Source organism: Chanodichthys erythropterus, chromosome 3 (assembly GCF_024489055.1).
Source record: "Chanodichthys erythropterus isolate Z2021 chromosome 3, ASM2448905v1, whole genome shotgun sequence".
Lineage (NCBI taxonomy): Eukaryota > Metazoa > Chordata > Actinopteri > Cypriniformes > Xenocyprididae > Chanodichthys > Chanodichthys erythropterus.
Genome location: NC_090223.1, coordinates 3,729,876 through 3,748,908, shown reverse-complemented (window position 1 = coordinate 3,748,908; position 19,033 = coordinate 3,729,876). Strand labels below are relative to the sequence as shown.

The 19,033-nt window shown below is 38.7% G+C and overlaps 1 protein-coding gene across 5 annotated transcripts in view; it reads right to left on the bottom strand.

The window, feature by feature from the left end:
* Nucleotides 1–8,691: 8,691 nt before the first annotated feature.
* LOC137015201 (uncharacterized) overlaps nucleotides 8,692–19,033 on the bottom strand; it is a 45,463-nt gene continuing 35,121 nt past the window's right edge. For 4 of the 5 annotated variants that reach the window (XM_067380018.1, XM_067380027.1, XM_067379991.1 and 1 more), the window contains 5 exons: nucleotides 18,165–18,260; nucleotides 12,145–12,243; nucleotides 11,501–11,529; nucleotides 11,023–11,079; nucleotides 8,692–10,333 (listed from right to left, as the gene is read on the bottom strand). In XM_067380018.1, the coding sequence (XP_067236119.1) occupies nucleotides 10,196–10,333; nucleotides 11,023–11,079; nucleotides 11,501–11,529; nucleotides 12,145–12,243; nucleotides 18,165–18,260 (419 nt within the window). In that variant the 3' untranslated portion in view covers nucleotides 8,692–10,195. The other variant, XM_067380009.1, reaches the window with a different exon arrangement.

Genomic DNA, 19,033 nt, shown 5'->3' with positions numbered 1-19,033 from the left:
TCTTGTCGGGACTAAACTTGATTTGAGAGGCAACAAGGACACCATTGAAAGGCTGAAAAAGTACAATGAAACCCCAATTACATATCATCAAGGCTTGGAAATGGCCAAGGATATAGGAGCTGTGAAGTACCTGGAGTGCTCTGCATTAACACAGCAGGGAATTAAAACAGTGTTTGATGAAACCATCCGTGCAGTTCTGTACCGGCCGCCGGTGAAGAAAAGAGAGAAAAAGTGTTTCATCCTCTGAACCTGCTGGAAAATGTGTGTTTGCTGGGGAAGAAGAAACTTGACAGGTCATTCAGGAAATAAGACAAGACAAGTTTAAAAAAAAATCTCATACAAATGATTATTTCACCCAGCTAAAGCCTACTTTCAAAAGATTTAAGTCAGAGACAGACATGTGCTGCTCTTTTTGTGGTGCCCCAAAAGAAACTGCTCTTCAGATCATCTGGGGTTTGAATTTTCAAAGTTCGTCAACTGTTTTTTTCTGTTTTGTAAGGATGTTCTGTTTGGATTCTTTAGCATTGCAAAAAAGTCCAAAACATTGCACTCATCTATTATAAAAGAAGTCCACACAGCTCCAGGGGGTTAATAAGGGCCTTTTGCTAGTCTCGCACGAACCAAGTTGTGTACAGCAAAGGAAATCCACGCGAAGAAGCGAATTGTTTAAATTATACTTTACATCAGGGGTTGGCAAGTAAGTTTGGCATTGGGCCAAAAAAAAATGTTGACTCACTAGATGGCGAGCCAGAACATAGTCAAAGGATAATTTAAGAAAGTAATTAATGAAAAATGCAACTAGAATTGGCTGTGACGGACTGTTCCAGTGTATTTTGTAACTGGTAGTGAGCTGTTACTCTGTGTTAAATCCTGTAGTAAGACAGTCATTAACAAAAAGCCACATTTGTGTGGCGGCATCCGGGTATTACACTGGATAAATTAATAAAGCGGAGTAGTGACACTAAACCTGGCAAGTATCTTTATTCACCAACTTGCAACACAGACTGAAACACACATGTGGAAGATGTGGAATGGGGAAAAATAACTCCAAAAATAAAAGAGGACTTGAATAAGCCCATTAATGGCATGTTGCCATTAAGCCCAAAATGTAAATGTTTGAGTCATGATCTTAACAAACGTTTTATTTACTTTTTCCATTTTGTAAATAATAAATGTGAATCATTTTAATTTGCTTGGTACACAATAATAATTATTTTATGTAGCCTACTTTTACACTCTTATTCAATTATTCCTTGGCATCCTCACAAACTAAACTGCATTTTAATTGTTTGTGTGACACCCTAAAGTATGTACACATTTTGGGTATTGTGATTTTGGAAGAAACAGTTTATTTTCCATATACTATTTTTCATTTTTGCTTATATTTGATATGTCAAATGTAACAGGAAGCTGAAAAATGTAAAGTGTAAATCATTGTCTTTTGCTGAGTGAGATCAGGACTCTTATTTTGAAAATGAGCTGAGGACTCGTAAAGAATAGCATTGTGCGCCGGCGCTCTCACAACAGGGATGACGTGTTTTTGTAGGCCAACCCGGAAGTTAGCGGCGCACGGGTTCCCGCGATCAAAGCCTATGCATTTTTTCCATAGACTTTTGGGAAATCGCAGAAAATAAGCTCTGTGTTTAACAAAGGGTTATGACACTTACACGTTTTGTCTATCAAGATAATCTTTACAAGTTAACACAACATTTATAGATTTTGAAGCCTAAATAAAGTCGTCAGATATAAAAGGCTAACAGTAGGCTATAAACGGACTACAGCACATCATGGTTGCGGATCAACGTCGTCACCACCAAGCGTCCTCAAACTTTATTTAGAAAACAACTTTATTTAAAAACATGCTCACTGATTATGATCTGCGCTGTTATGAATACTTATCCACTTTTTCATGAGAAATGCTGTCCAAATGTCCCGTTTTTAATGATGACGCCTAAAGTCCCCACCAAAGGAAGTAGTCCCTTTTAGCACTTTGTTAGCAACCGCCGATTTTAAGACACAGTCAAAAAATCACAAGCAGGTTATAACTGGTGTGTTTTATGTCATAGATCAAAATGTGAACATATTTAGAGGCTTTGTTAACCACAGACCTTATTTCAGGCGATTTAGCAAAAACTCATTCAAAAAACCCATAGACTTTATGGCGATGGAACCGGAAGTCCTAAAATGCGGGTTTTGCCTACAAAAACACGTCATCCCTGAGGTACTCTATTGCTGGGGATTATTTGTGACACACACATTTGCTCCTATCTCCTCAATTTTTCCTGCTTTAACAGGTCAATAACAAAACAATATGCACACGAGTCATTTAATTCCTATGCGTATGTTTATGTTGCAAATATATTGTATATGAATATTCCAGTTTGTGAAGATGTAATGTAACATAATGGCAAATCTGATAAAAAAAATCAGTAACTTGTTAAATGTGTATGGTTTACATACATTTCTACGGTTCTTAGGCCTTACATTTCCAGTCATGTGTGATGATCTTATATACATAAGATAACTTTTGAATTGTCTCAGTAGATTTAAAGAAGTGAAAAGCTCAAATGTGTTTTTTTTTGTGTGTGTGTGTGTGTGTGTGTGTGTGTGTGTGTGTGTGTGTGGAAAAAAAGGGGGGAAATATAAATGTGAAATGTGCATTGTGCATTGTTTTGACAGAGGAAAAAAAAAAGACGTTTGTGCATTAATAAGAAAAAAAAAAGAAATATACTTTTGATAAAGCTTTATTGAACTACAATGTAAAGGAAGACATTGAATAAACAATTGCTGGGGATTATGTGCGACACACATTAGCTCCTGTCTCCTCAATATTTCACCAAAAAAGGTTAATCATGTCGAGAGATGTCAGTAAGAGATGCATGCTACAAGTGGTAGCTAATAGATAGTCTATTAAAAGCACATTTTAGTTCATATTTCATACTGTCTCGAAATAGCACAGTTGAGTACACTTAGATGATCTTAAGAAGTACTAAAGAAGAATTTTTAGTATATTAAATACAAAATTAGTGCACAGAAATAGAGCACTTTAAGTATATTATAGAAGTGTACTTTTTTTCACCTGGGAAGAATGGTCAAAAATCCCCATAAAAACACTCCTAAACCTTGTGGAAAGATTTCCCAGAAGAGTTGAAGCTGTTATAGCTGCAAAGGGTGGACCAACTCCATATTAAACCCTACAGATTAAGAATGATGTCATTAAAGTTCATGTGTGCGTAAAGGCAGGCGTCCCAAAACTAAATATAGTGTAGATGAGATTCTCAGACTAGATTATAGATCACAATAAACCTCATTTATATATTTATTGATTGATTACTTTATTTCGAGCCATAGAAATAAAAGTATTGTACACAGAAAAATGAATACATTGTACAGTATTAAACATTATACCCACATTGGGTAAAGAAAAAAACAAACAATAATCAGTTATAATAATCAGTTAAATTGTGTGTGTTGTTCATTAACGGAGGTCAGGTGTTCTTGTGAACCTGCTGTCAGAGAGAAACAACAGGACCACCCTTTACCTGTTTGTCTATGCTGTGCATTAAAAGAGACAAGACTTTGGCGAGTCAGCTGCCAGAAGGGGGCGCTATCCGAGCAACAGAGCCACCACTTGCCAGCCTTGATCTAAGAATTATGTTGTGTGCAATAAATTCAATTATTAAGATATTTATAATTGTTTTTCCATGTAATTATCTCTATATTTATTACCGTCAACACTGTCACCACTTTCTTAAGTTGATTCAATTTATGCTCCTGATCACAAATTGATTGTTATACATTGTTATATATTGATATAACAATAATGACGATGATAATCATAACAGCAGCAATTATCAAGCCTAGACATTATATGGATAATATGTTGATCATATGCAATATACCACACTATACACTTATGCCTACACTGTAGGATATAACATTATCTTATTATCAAATCCAACTACTATAATAACCTAATAACCGTTATAATATGATCATGATAAACAGTCAGCTAAAATCACAATATGTATCACTGTAAAAACTAAAGGTGCCTCAAATATCCTTTTGGATACTCAAGGAACTTCAAAATGTATTTTAAGTGCCTCAAAGCTCTTTCTCCAATAGCGGGGTTACTGGTGGAACCATTGACAGTCTTTACAGTTCTTGCAGGAACTTATAGGATCCTTTAAGCACTGTGTATTCAGTTCTGAGGTTCTGGAGTCACCTGTTCATTACCACGAGACCTTGAAGTGCTTTGGGGGAAGTTCGAGGAACTCAAATTCTATAAAAGGGTTCTTGTAAGATCTGTAAGCATTTACATGGTTCCTGGAAGATCTTTTTTAAAAAAGCCAGCATCTGGAGGAACCCGGAAGTTCAGTGAGGCCACAATAAGATGTACAGCTTTGAACTTGTAGCCTATTATTATTTATTTATTTAATTATTTATTTATTATACTTAAATTTGATTAAGTAGCCTAGGCCTACATTTATTCTTTATATTTTATAGATTAATTTAAAGCTTAAATAATAATAATAATAATAATAATGATGATGATAATAATAATAATTATTATTATTAGTAGTAGTAGTATTAGTATTATTATATGAAGAAGAAACAAGAGGAGGATAAAAATGATTCCTCGCGCGCGATATTGCTCACCTCATCATCAACAACATCATCGGATTTGAAAGTAACGGCTCCCCTCATCAAAGCCTGCCGCAGCATCCGCGGTTTGTTGGGCTATCCGTTATAAGGTTTGTAAACTCGAAATATAAACACGCAGTCTACTCACTATATTTGCAAACACATACACATTATCTTAATTTATTATACATTACTACGTTTTTACAGTGTTTACCTCTCAGTATGTCGTATGATCTAACTGCATCATACAGGTCAATCTGAATGAATAGAGTCTGGGAACGTGACGTCAGCAGCGCATTGCATTCTGGGACATTAGGTCACGGACAGTACAGTAGAGACTGGGAAATAGTGGAGGAAGATGTTAAAATTTATATTATACAGTTAAAAACATATTAGAATGGTGAACGCTGGCTGTGCCTTGGTAACATTGAATTCTTCTAGTGTAATAGGTATTTTGAGATCCCATCATTATTGAATAATTGGCTAATATCAGCCTGCTCTTAAACCTAATGTGAAAAAATAAACATTTATTCATACACAATATATTTCCATTATTCCAGATAAAAAATAAAAAAATTAAAAAAAAACCTTTGGGGAGAGAAGTTGTGTTTGTAGACTCCAAGCAGCAAGTGCTTGTTGATAAAATTTATCAACAAGCACTTGAAACACTTGAAACAACAACAAGTTTCGCGTTTGAAACAACATTCATTCTCATGTTCATTCATGTTTATTTGATACTATAAATGGACTAGTAGGAAGGTTACGAGCCTCTTGAGCTGAGGCGCTACAGCAATCTGTCACGACCATGGTCACAGCAAATTAAAGAGCCACAAAACTGTTTTTGTTGTTTGAATTTCTTTAAAAACTACACAGAAAGCTGGGTTTGAAAGCTGGGACTTTGTTTAATATCATAAGTAACCTGGTTTGTCTGTCGACGTGTTGTCAGTGTCCTCTTTGCTCTGCGATGTATTTTTCACTGCATGTGGTGTGACAGCGCCACGGCTTGTCGGACAAAGCAACAGTAACTTTGCGAAGGGTCAATTGGAAGTTTTTCAATTTTATAGTTGCACATTAAAAGGAATTCAATGCCACCCAAGTGAGAGAAAATATATTGGGGTGTTACATTCCAGACAGACAATGGTGTAACGACTGAGACAAATCAGACACAGTTATTTGTTATAGTTAACCAATAATTGTTTAAAGCTCACTCTGGGGTCTGTCCCCCATCCCCGAGAAGTTCTCAGTTACAAGTTTATTGCGCTAAAGAATGTGGTTGCCACATTGAGAACAGAGAAGAGACACAGAAAATCTGCATCTTCTCTGCATTATCCACACAGAACACAGACGTTCCTGCATTAATTTATAGACAGACTGTTCTATAAATGAACCTGCATATCCCCAGGAAATGGTATCCATTATTACTGTTGTATTGCACTCATTGTATTCACGTTTTATGATTTTTAAGTTTTATGAAATTCAAGGTAACTTCAATTATGCCATGTTTAGTGTCTATGGGTTTGTATCGAGAAGATTTAAATGTCCATACCTGTGCAACACATCAGTATTACAAGAATCTTTAATAGTTCTTCTCAGCCGGTTAATGTTGCTCGGTCATAAAAGCCCTGACAGGAGGCGTATTGCCACCCGGAAATACAACATCTTCATTGGTCCGGTCAACAACTAAGAGGTGTGACTTTGACCAGAGGTTAAAAGCCAGTGAAAAATGCCACTCCCTCTCTTTCCTTGCTTCTTGGACGACTGAAGAGACCCCCTTCTTGCTGCAGGCCTCGGCCTACAACCCAGCCATGTGCTCATCGATAAGTTGTTTCATAGTACTTCATCTAACGCAGAAGATACTGGCAAAAACTTCGGACTGAATCATCAAGATTTCTCCTCAGCCTGCAGATCCGATGCTCCTCAGCCTAAAGGCATCTTGCAAGCATTGTACATTTGAACACTAAACAGCGATTTAGTATTGATTTGTAAAACTTACCTTTGTCAGCAAAGGTGTTTTATTACTGAGGAAACTGATGATTCTTTTCCAGATTGTCTTTGACTTTTTCCTATAGCTCCATTAATGTTTCCCCTTCCGGTTCAACTCTATCATTGCTCATTCTTACCTATGTGTGTATGTGACCTGTGTGTATGTTATGTGTTTGTGAGTTAGTTAATAAAGAATTGTGCACAACACATGTTTGGTTCTGACTCCGTCTGCTAATAAATTGCCTCTTTAGTGATTTAGATCCTGACTACATGCTCTGAGTAGTACTGTACAATACCAATGTTGTTTTTCCATAACATGGAAATTAACATTTCTGAGAATTAATAAGCAATCAACACTGAGTGTCCACTGGACGAACAGGTTAATTGATTGTAATATTAATTTTATTACATTAAGTTAATTTTATTAACTGATCCAAATATTTATAATTAATTATAATGAGTTATGATTAATTATTCATATTTATTTTGAGCTAATTTGCTACAATGGGTTTCAAAAATATTGTCTGAGACAGTTTATTTTAAGTGTTATTTAGAGAGCCAAAATTAATAAAATTTAGGCCACCTTGTCAGGGTTCTGCCCTGACAGCCTTGTTTGTTTTGTCTTTGTTTAATGCGTCTTTGTTTATGTTGTGTCTGAGCACATGGCTTTGTCTGTATTTGCCATGTGCTCCTCTGTTCCCACCTCCTTGTTTGCTGTCACCACGCCCTCTTGTTTAGTCATTGTTCAGTCCTCGTTTGTTATGAGTGTTGTCACCTGTTCCTCACGTTCTTTGCTCCTTTATATTGTGCACTCTTTCCTTCATGTCTTTGCCAGTTCGTTAAACCTCATGCCTGTATACTACTCTTTTGTTCACCTAAGCTCATAGCATTTTTGTAGGAGTTTCTTGTATCCATTTTGTCCCTGTTGTCATTCCTTGTTCCAAACCATCTAACCACCTGTCATGTCAAGTCCTGGTTCTGTGTCTCTGGTCTCCCCCTGCCCTGTCCTGCAGGCTGAGCATCCCTGTGGCTGCTCTCTCCTCCTGCCAAGCAGCAAGGCCGGTTCAGTGCCTGATTGTGTCTCGTGAATCTAACTATGTGTGCTGTTTGATCCTGTCTGGCTCCCGCTACATCTTTGGGCCTCATGCTGCACACCTGCCAATGCTCACCGGCCTGTTTACAACCTGGGCTGATCTCAGTGGCCGTTCCCTCAGCGTGCTTGTCATTGTGCCTCACCCTGTATGGACTGTGTTCATTGTTTTTGGACTGTGAAATTGTTTTTGGTGTTTCTGATACTGTTCTAAATTGGTTTAAGTCCTACCTCAGTGATCGGAAGAAGTTTGTTGCCATGGGTGGATTTAGATCTGAGGTTAAAGTTGTTCAATCTGGAGTGCCTCAGGGATCAATTTTGGGCCCTCTGCTTTTTATTATTTATGTTTTCCCTCTTTATAGATTATAGATTGTACTCAACTCAACTTTATTTATAAAGCACTTTCAACACCACAAGTGGAACCAAAGTGCTGTACACAAAGTATAAAAGAGAAACATAAAAAGCAAAAAACAGACATATGACATACACACTTACAAAGCATTGTCAAATGCTAGAGAAAACAAATACGTTTTAAGCGCACTCTGAAAAACACCCAATGAAGGACAAGTTTTTAGAGACAGAGGAAGGTCATTCCAAAGCCTAGGAGCTGCAACAGAAAACGCCCGATCACCTTTACATTTTAAACGCGTAGGTGGAACCACAAGAAGCAACTGATTTGGTACGGGGCAGAGGAACGGGACTCTGAACTGAGGCTGTTTCAACCATTTTTTATCCTATATCTCATAATCTAATGGTTTGATGCAGTTGCTGATTCTCTTCTCTGCCTGCATATGGTTCTATCAGGATCAGACTGTCATTTCACTGGCTCTGGACATCTTATTCCATGGCAATCACACACAATCTGGCTTGAAGGACCATGTTGAATAGTTTTTAAAGAACTGCATTGGAATTGTTGTTTTGGTTTGTGATCACCAGGGGGTGTCGGTAAGAACGGACAAAGCCAGAGGTTGGTACTCAACTGATGCTCCATTTATTATGCACGCTCTCACATACATATGGCACATGTGGGGTGTCTAAACAAATACATATACATAATAAATCACAACTGAAATAAATACACTATACATAAGATCAACAGCAGTAAACATTTAAATAAGACGATTAGACAGATCTCCATTTTCTAATGGTGCATTACTGTGCATAAGCAGAAACAACAGTCAAAAACATGCCATAAAATACTGACTAAGAGGTTTATACACAAGCAAAAACCCTATATGCTGGTAAACAAATTAATATAATTTAAATAATCATAATGTAATACACAAACTTGCAGTATTACATACAAAAAACTATAGACGGCTGGATTTGCTCTGGACTCGCTTAAACAGCTTAAAACTCAAATTCTCACACTAAAGACAAGAAACAAGATGATAGAATCATATAAGCATGATATGAACAAAACATGTACTTCTTTCGAATGCACACCCAATGAAAGCAACTTTATAGAGAGCAGTTGACAGAGCTGTAAGAACTAAAATGTCGTCCTTCTTATGGGCGGGCCAAACTAAACTGTCAATCACATATCAACATCAAATCAGAAAACAGTATGGAAAATACTGGGCCTTTTCAACAATTAAATTACAAATAAGTTTTTAGTGTACTCTTAAGTAAAGCACATTCCACAAACAGTGCAGTCCTACTCTACATTTACTAGTGATATAACAACAAATATAGAACATTTATTCACAAGAAACTGATTATTGTAAACTGTACTTGACTGTCATAAAACTTTGAATGGCGGGCACTGACGTTACATGATAGGCAGAGAGGTGCCGCACGTGATCCATGTTAGCCGTTACACTTTCTCCAATGCTAAGAGATACAGACCCTCTCATCTCCCTATAATAAGACAATCTCTGCTATAAATGCAAACAATAGGTGGACATTTAGCCAAACCTCTTATTTTCTTTTTCACATAAAGAATCTAATGTTTTGATTGCCGTCTAGAAATTACAATACAATTTAGAGTTATAAATGTATTAATTTCTTGATCTGATTTCCAGAGTCAGTATTATGGAGGAGAATGGCTGATCATGAGCAGAGGAAGTACAAGAGGAAGAGGTAGGTAACAAAAACTCAGAGGAGTTTTGATATTACATGAAGGATCTGAGCTGTCATCTGAAGGTTTAAATATTAAATCTCAGTGATTCTGAAGGGTGTAAGAGAACTGAACATTTACTGACATCCTGATCCTGAACTGAGACTCAAACCTCAATCGATTCTTACAATAAAAATTATAACACTGATTTTTCATTCTGTTGATCTTGAAGAGTCTCAGTTTCAATTTGTACTGTTGAAGTTGGTTTACAGCTAGAAATAGTTATAAAAGCAAATCACTATTACATGAATACAAAGAACAAGTGTGATGAGTGTTAAACATCCTGTTTCATTAACAAATGAAGAATGATATTGAACTCTTAAATCACTGTTTCAGGAGTGTTTTTGTCGGATTGTTGATCATGTTTGTGAAACCACTGAATCCAGCTGAGTCTCTTGGTTTTGTTCATTTGGTAGAGGCTCCATCTCCAGTGATTCTGCTGTGTTCTGGTTCTGGTTTGATCCAGCGGCTGGAGTTTCATCAGAAGCTGCTGCATTCTGGGTTCAGAATAAGACATGTTTTAACATGTTTTCAACAGAATCACAGAAGTGTTTCTCAGTCCTGCTCCTGGAGTCTCCTTATTTTAACAGTTTTACCACATAGAAGCACTTTCTCTTTTAAATTGAAGGAAATGTTGTTTCAAAATCACATGACCTGCTGCCGATAACTTTCTAGTATATAACATATTGTAGTACTTGTGGGACTGTTTGTCAGATGATCAGGATGTGGTGTTACAGATATTTCAGGTATTAGAGTCAGTAAGCTGCGGGAGGGGACATGTTCGGTTCACTTAGTTTTGTCAGGCCATGTTTGATCTGGGTTCAAACATTTTGACACAAAAGTGAAGCATTCACGTGACTAGAAAGAAAGTGAGGCTTTGTTTTTCCTTGAACACGTGTTTCTCTGAAAACGATATGCGCTCTGGCACCGATCTTTATGAGAAACTGTTCTGTGTACTCAATACATGCTCTGAAGCTTCAGTGATGGACTTCATCTGAATGTTGCTATAGGCAGCCAATTCCCATGCATTAACATCTCATGACCACGACAAAACTAAGTGAAGCGAACATGTCTGTCATTATCTGAAGTGGTTTGTGTCAGATAAAGTGCTGATGTTCTCCAGGAGCAGGATTGAGAAACACATAATCTCTGGAAAAGTGAAATCATCCATAATTCTGACACTGACCTGAGATTCCTGATTCTGTGATCCAGTGGCTGGAGTTTGACGAGACTTTATTGACTTCTGTGTTCACGACAAGACATTAATTTACTCAGATCTACACTAAATGTGTTTCTGACACTTATTTAAAGGTGCAGTCAGTAATTCTGTCCACGTTTAAAGTAAAGAATAGCACATTTGACAAATCCAGTTTAAATGATGTAGTCAGGAAGAAACTGTTTCTTCCACATAAGGTGTTTTCTCTCGGCTCATGGTGGCCATACTGAGATCACATGACCAGCTGAATACTGCTCACTTTATCTCAGAAACACCTCAACAGAGCTGTACTGAACAAGATCTTTTAATTTATATAAATACATATTTTTACAGTGATGTGTGTCTGTATGAAAACTTCAGTCAGAGAAACATGAACATAAATCACTGAGTGCACCTTTAACATCAAGTGAATTAATAAAATCTGATTTACATTAAATATGACACTAACCTGACATGACTCCAGACATGGTTTGATCCCTGTGAGTCAGAGACAGAGAAGGAAAAGAGATTTACAGGATTATTCAGATTCAAAAAACATCTGATAATAGATGAGTCCTGGTTTAAACAAAGAAAAATAAACCTTCAATAATAAACGTAGCAATTCCAATAGGTTACTCACACCATGAGTGCTCTGGCTCTATATATCCAGTCTAGATACATCTGAATGAATTCAATTGTGTTCAGTGAGTGTTGAAGATCAAGTGCTTCAGTTTAATTCAGTTTAGAATGAGTCAATGAGTCACAATCATTATAAAAACAGCAGAAATATCTTTATGAAATGATGCCCTCAAAGACCGCAATAAATAGCAGTAAAATGCTGGTTGTGAATGAGTAATATATTGAGTGTTTTTCTGCTGTAAACTGTGAGCAGCTGTCAGTGAATTAGACTGAAGATCACAGTCAATAAACACACATGTGAGATTCAATCATCAAAACACAAAACTGATCATTTAATCCCTGAAAAGACAGATGATTGGTCACATATGTAGTCATATTTTTAAATGAAAATCCCTTAAACAAATATAAGAGGCATCAAAACAGCTGAAGTGAATGTAATTAATTTAAATGTCTTTAAGTGCAGGTTATACTCACAGGGTTCAAATACCAGTAAAACCATCAGAATTAAAGTGAAGATGAATTCAGAAGAAAAGACGACGATCCTCAGATCTCCAACTGCACCTTCACCATTAACTGAGGATGAAAAGAAACAACAGGAATTTATTTACAGCATGAACAGCTGATTATAAGGCTTATGACTGCTCCAAATTAATATATGTATGGTTCGTTTAGACACTAGATTAATATATGGTAAATTAATATATGGTTCGTTTAGACACTAGTAGAAATGGTGGTAGGAGTTTCCAGTTAGAGAAACTGGAGCGAGAGAGAAGGTCCCATTTAAAATATTTTATTCGAATTATAGCTGCATGTTTGAAATATTACAGGCATTCACCAATAGGGGTATGTGTGGTCTATAATGAACAGAAAACAAAATACAATATAAGTTTGCTGATATAAACAGTATTACAAAAGGCATGAAAAAAAATAACATTATATACAGCAGTAGTACAGTAAATAAAATTATACATATTATTCAAATTATTATTTGAACTAGTACAGTTCACAAATGACAATAACAAAATGTACAAAATATCTAAGTTGAACAGCTTAGAATGTAAAATGTTAACTTAATAATAAAAATGTATATACATAAAGATACCTCTAGGGGGCATCATTGGGCTTTCATACACAGCTGCCCTCAAATGTTACTCTGAACATTTGAACATGGTAGAAAGCCCTTCCTAAGTGGCAGGATTGAAGTTGTCATCATCCACGAGCTTGGGAAGTGGGATCAACTGGGCCACCAGTCTAACATAAGTTCTTGAACCTGAACCGCAACTGTCCTTATTCATCCATCTTGTCCAGAGAAGGTACGGGCCACATTGCCCACTAGCCAGAGGGCTCATGGAAGTTGTGGGTCCATGATTAGCACTACTTGGTCAATCCTGAGTTTGTCATTGTCCCTTTGCCATTGTCTTTCCTGAAGACTTGGCAGGTAGTAATTAATAAATCTAGCCCAGAATTAGTCTGCAAGTATTTGACTATGCCTCCACCTCCTGGTTCCCAAAAGATTGCTTAAGTCATACATTAACTGTGGGAGAGAGGAGTCATGGTGACCCATGAGCAAGATGTTAGGTGTGATTAGGTCTGGGTCTGCGATATCGAATGATACATAGCCTAAAGGCTTAGCATTCATGATGCCTTCCACTTCAATGAGAACAGGCTTGCCCCTTCTAGCTATATATCTCCATAAAGACATCAAGAAGGCATCAGTGTTGAAACTCTCAAGTAGATCCAGATGGAGGCAACAGGTGGTCATACAATTGAAGACTATTCCCCATCTCTTTTCAGTTCGTCGTCCTATTTTTTGGTGAACTTGGTGAAACATACCTTTCACATCTCCGCTCACAGCAACGGTGTGCTGTCTGAACCAAAGCAGAACTCCAAGAATAGATGGACCAAGTATCGGACCACGAATAAGGTGTTCATTTAATGACTGACACTGATATTGGAAAGAACAGTTAAACACAACCCTTTTTTTGCCATTGTGTTTCACCATACGGTGTGGAATGTACCAGGATTCAGTGGACTTCTCAGCTTCCTGAGGGGAGATTTCTTTCACATAGCCAGCCTCAGAGAAGTTTGGGTCTTTGGCAAGTCTCGGTCTCTGTGCAGTGCTGCGGAGGGATGCCAATACTGTTTCCTTTGGGGCTTTAAGGGTGTTAGCGTTCGGACCTCTGAGCAAAGAAGTGGTATATTGTAGAATGCAGTCTACCTCTACTCTAGTAGTGTGGGATTTGAGTAGTGTGAGAGTGTGCTGGTCCTGTTTGAAACAAGTGGCTGTTGTTTCGTTAATGTAAGGTAGAGTGTCAATCTACCTCAACATTCTTAAGAAGCTCAGCATTCTGAGTATATATAGAGGTGTTCAGACATTATTGGTCACAAGGAGCAGGCTATTCCCAACAGGGCCTTGGACAGTCCAACCGAATCTAATGTGAACAGCTATGGGTGCATTAGGAGGTCTCATTCGTATGGGCTGGACTGGCAAGAGTATGTGAGGCATGTCTGACATCAAGGGCTGTTTTCGCTCAATCTGTGGCAATGGTAAGGACCGGATATGGGCATATATGCGTTGGAGAGCAGCTACTGGATAGTGTTCAGACAGTCTCAGATTCTCTGCAGTGAAGGCATGATTAATCTGGAACTTCTTAGTTTGTCTGTTTAAAGTTGACACAAAGAGGAAAACAGATGGTCCATTTAAGTGAAGTACATCCTGACGTATTGTACGTAGGCTGAGTGTTTCATTAAGGTTTAACTGTTCCACAGTCTGTGGAAGTATTATGCTATGCTCAGAGCCATCGTCTAACACTGCATACGTCTCCATGGCTTTATCTCTGTGATGGAGTAGAGCCTTGACTACCATTAGCATCACCTTTGGAGATCGATTGGGATGATCTAAGCACACCTGGGAAGGGGAAACATTGACCAGAAGATCACTCTTTTGTGTTTGCAAGGCTGCTTCATGGAGAATGGTAAGGTGCAGCTCTTTGCAAGTCTTGCATCCCCGCTTCAGAGTGCAGTGGTCTGTAGCATGTGCCTTTCCACATTTACAACCCTGTTTTCCTTCCATTATACAATTCATTATTTGCTCTGTGGTTAGTAACTTAAATTTAGAGCAAGAGTTCAGGAAATGGTCCTTATTATTGCAATAAGGACAATACGGTTGAAACTCTAGTGTTTTGAGCATCCCTAACAATGAATGGATGGATAGGTCATCAAAAGCTTCAGCATCTCCAAACTTTACAGCAGGAGCATTCAGTATGGCACCTAACTCATATGGGACTAGCTGGCGTGGTTGACCATATTTATTTTGCAGTGCTTGTACAGCTGTGTACAGCCGGGGATCGTGCATATACACCTTGGCAAGCTGAAAAATACTGGGAAGCTTTAAGTGACCTAGGAGCACTTAAAACTTGTACTGTTCACTTAAGTGCTGTTGGCTATTCATTAGATTGACCAATGCCATTTTGAGCAGTGCAAAGTTACTCTCACGCCGTTTCAAAGGTTGGTATGACGGGTTTTGGAACACCATAGGCAGAATATCTCTAGTCTGGGAGTCTGCGCTTGAGGTTTATAGATTGCTGCCTGAGCTGGAAGGGCATGAGATGGAACTGGATGAGGTGCTGGGGATGCCACTAGAGTGTGAGGATACAGTGCTTGGTGTGGCTGAGGATGTCCTGAAGCCCCTGAGGCTACAGTCCTGTATATATATATATATATATATATATATATATATATATATATATATATATATATATATATATATATATATATATATATATATACTACAATACAATATAAGTTTGCTGATATAAACAGTATTACAAAAGGCAAGAAGAAAATCAACATTATACACAGCAGTAGTAACAGTAAATAAAATTATACATATTGTTCAAAATATTATTTAAACTAGTACAGTTCAAAATTGACAATAACAAAATGATTGTTTATTCACTCACAGGAACAACAAACATGCAGTCCAATATCTGGCACAAAGAACAAGTCAGTTTTCCTATATACTTAATACTGATACAGACATGTCTTGACTTGTCCAGACAATAATAAAAAATGCATATACATAAAGATACCTCCAGAGGGCATCATTGGGCTTTCATACAATATGTGAATGGAAATAAGAGTAATAATGTCTTGGTTACGTATGTAACCCTCGTTCCCTGAAGGAGGGAATGGAGACAGTAGTGACCGACGAATTGGGATATCGTTAGAGAGCCCTATCAGCTTTGATTGAAACTAAACAAACCAATGGAATTGGTGTGCGATATTTACGATAATGCGCACTGCCCCCACCAGGTGGGTATAAATAGTGAAGCGGATGTAATCGCACTCTGTTTTTTGCTGAGGAGACAACCTAGAGTCTGCACTACAGCGAAGGCACAGGAACTGTGCCGACGGGACGTACATCTCTGTTCCCTCTTTCGGGGAATGAGGGTTACATACGTAACTGAGACGTTCTCTTTCAGTTGATCACGTACGTCAGTAGTGACTAACGAATTGGGATCCCAAATAAAACGCCACAGTTACTGACCCCTTCCAGCGCCCAGCGTAAGCTCCAGCCACCCGGCGCACCTGGTGGGCAGAAAAGGGGGCTTACACTGAGAGAGTCTAATGATGTTCTACTACAGTAAGACTTAAACAATACTGGGGAAGCAAACCCATAGGGGACACTGCAGAGGCCACAATCTACCCTGCAGGAGAGGAATTACGTGGAAATATGTGGAGTCCGTGGGATGGCTCCAGCCTAGACTCATCTGACAGGTGACAGCAGAGGTGGATCTGCTAAGGGAAAGACACTGGCTCACCGTAGGGAGTTTGACCGTGGACAATACACATATGGGACCAGTCAGGTGGAGGGGTCACAACATATGGCACAGACATCAATGTTGGAGATGGACGTTTGGCCTGGCATCAGACACTTCTCAATGTCCGAGCCGCAAGGGGAGGCGGAGGAACTCGACAGGATTCACCAAGCGGGGAACTCTACTGGAGCAATGGATGCACGTATCTGGCCCAGGGGGCGGGAGTGGCATAGCAAGCCAACACTAGAACGGGTTTCTTCGTGTTACCGGCTACTGGAAGCGAGTACACTGGAAGATACCAGTTATACACGAAGGCTATAGAATCTAGCGAATGTGTTGGGTATCGCCCAGCCCGCAGCTCTATAGATACCTGTCAGCGAGGCGCCGTGCGTCAGCGCCCAGGAAGAGGCAATTCCTCTAGTGGAGTGAGCTCTTAACCCGAGCGGGGAAGGCATGTCTTGGGACTGATAAGCCAAGGAGATGATGTCCACTATTCAGTGGGCCATCCTCTGCTTGGAGACAGCCTTTCCCTGCTGCTGGTCTCCGTAACCGACAAAGAGCTGATCTGAGGTCCTAAAGCTTTGCGTTCTATCCACATACAGGCACAGACCACGGATGGGAAAGAGCAAAGCCAGGGCTGGGTCTGCCTCCTCCGAAAGCAGCACTTGTAGGTTCACTACCTGATCTCTGAAGGGAGTGGTAGGAACCTTGGGCACATATCCAGACCAGGGTCTAAAGATAACGTGAGAGTCACTGGGCCCGAATTCCAGGCACGATTCGAAAATGTGTGCAGGTCCCCTACCCTCTTGGGCGAGTTGCGACATGCGACGGGAACGTAGACCACCCTGATGGTTGATATACGCAATAGTCTTGTCTGACAACAGCTCCTTGAAGTGGCCCAGTGCAAGACATACTGCTAGCAACTCAAGGCAATTGATATGCCAATGCAGTTGGGGCCCCGTCCACAGACCCGACACTGCATGCCCATTATACGTGGCTCCCCACCCAGTGGAAGAGGCATCTGTGGAAACATTTAGCTCTTTAGCTCTTGTTCTTTTGTGCTGAAGCACACAGGAAACAGCTGCAATGTGATTGCAGGTACACACTGATCGCCTGGTAGTCACATTCACAGAGGAACTGGCCCAAATCGCAAACCAGCAGGGCAGAAAACAATGCTGTGAAAACAGCAGCTGAAAGCTGTATAATAGCTTGTGAAAGCTCGTGGCTTTGCTGTAGGGTGCCTTAACACCAGCACGACGAAAAAAAGGCTCTTCAAAGGCTTGAGAAGTCACTCTTAGTCAAATAGCAGGAACACAACAGGTTGGCTCTGAAGCGAAAGACAGAGTGCGATTGCATCCGCTTCCATATTTATACCCACCTGGCGGGGGCAGTGCGCATTATTCAAATATCGCATGCCAAATCCATTGGCTTGTTTAGTTTCACTCAAAGCTGATAGGGCTCTCTAGCGAAATCCCAATTCGTCAGTCACTACTGACGTACGTCAAAAGTGACTGACTGAAAGGGAACTTTAAGATGAAGCTGATCTCACTGCTTCACAGTGAGAGTTTACCACACAGTTCAGATTAACATTCTGTATTAGATTATAATATGTATTTACTGTAAAGTTCATGGTTTATATACAGATATATTACTGATGTTGAAGTGTTTGCTCACCTGTTTTCAGTATCAGTTCAGTCATCAGAGCAACAGAGTTCAGTAAAACAACACCGACTGATCCAAACACATACACAGGAACAAGATGGGGAAAATCTGGAAGATCAAATAATACAGTTTCATATCATCACAATTAGATCAAATAATACAGTCAATATCATCACCATTAGATCAAATAATACAGTTAATATCACCATTAGATCAGATGAAACCACATTAAAAACCACTACAGGAAAAAAAAAAAATCTTCACATCTTTCTAAATCTGATTATTAGTCTGTTTGAAGTTTGAAATTAATAATAAATAATAAATTATACAAAAATATTCTGTAGAATAATAATGTCTTTCATTATTCATCTACAATGAAATTTTATAAAAACAGCACCTGAGGGTGCAACTTCACCACAAAAAAAAACATACAGCTGTGGCGTTTCAGGAATTATGGATTTAACTTAAACTTACAGTAAAACCTGTATTTCCTTAACTGGTATAATGTTAATATACCAGAACTAAAATACCATAAAACACAGGAGGTGACGAGAAAGTTCAATGTTTATGACTAGCAGCTTCTCCACAAGCTGATGAAGTAAATATTATTTCTCATGTGTACAGAAGTACTTACTGAGAGTTGACAGAGGTTTAGATGTTGTTTTATTGGTCAAGAAAAAAATGGCACCACCATCATGGAGATCAGTGTTTGCTTAGGTTGGGCTTTCTATGTTAGATTTTTCTCTGCAATAATGCATATACTGTTGTAAAGCAGTGCTTTATAGTGAGCAGATATTAGCTGCTTTTATATGACGTTATAGTAATTGTGAGATTGCATGATTGCATCCAAAGCATCTGGATTTTGGTTTTGCTTTACCAAC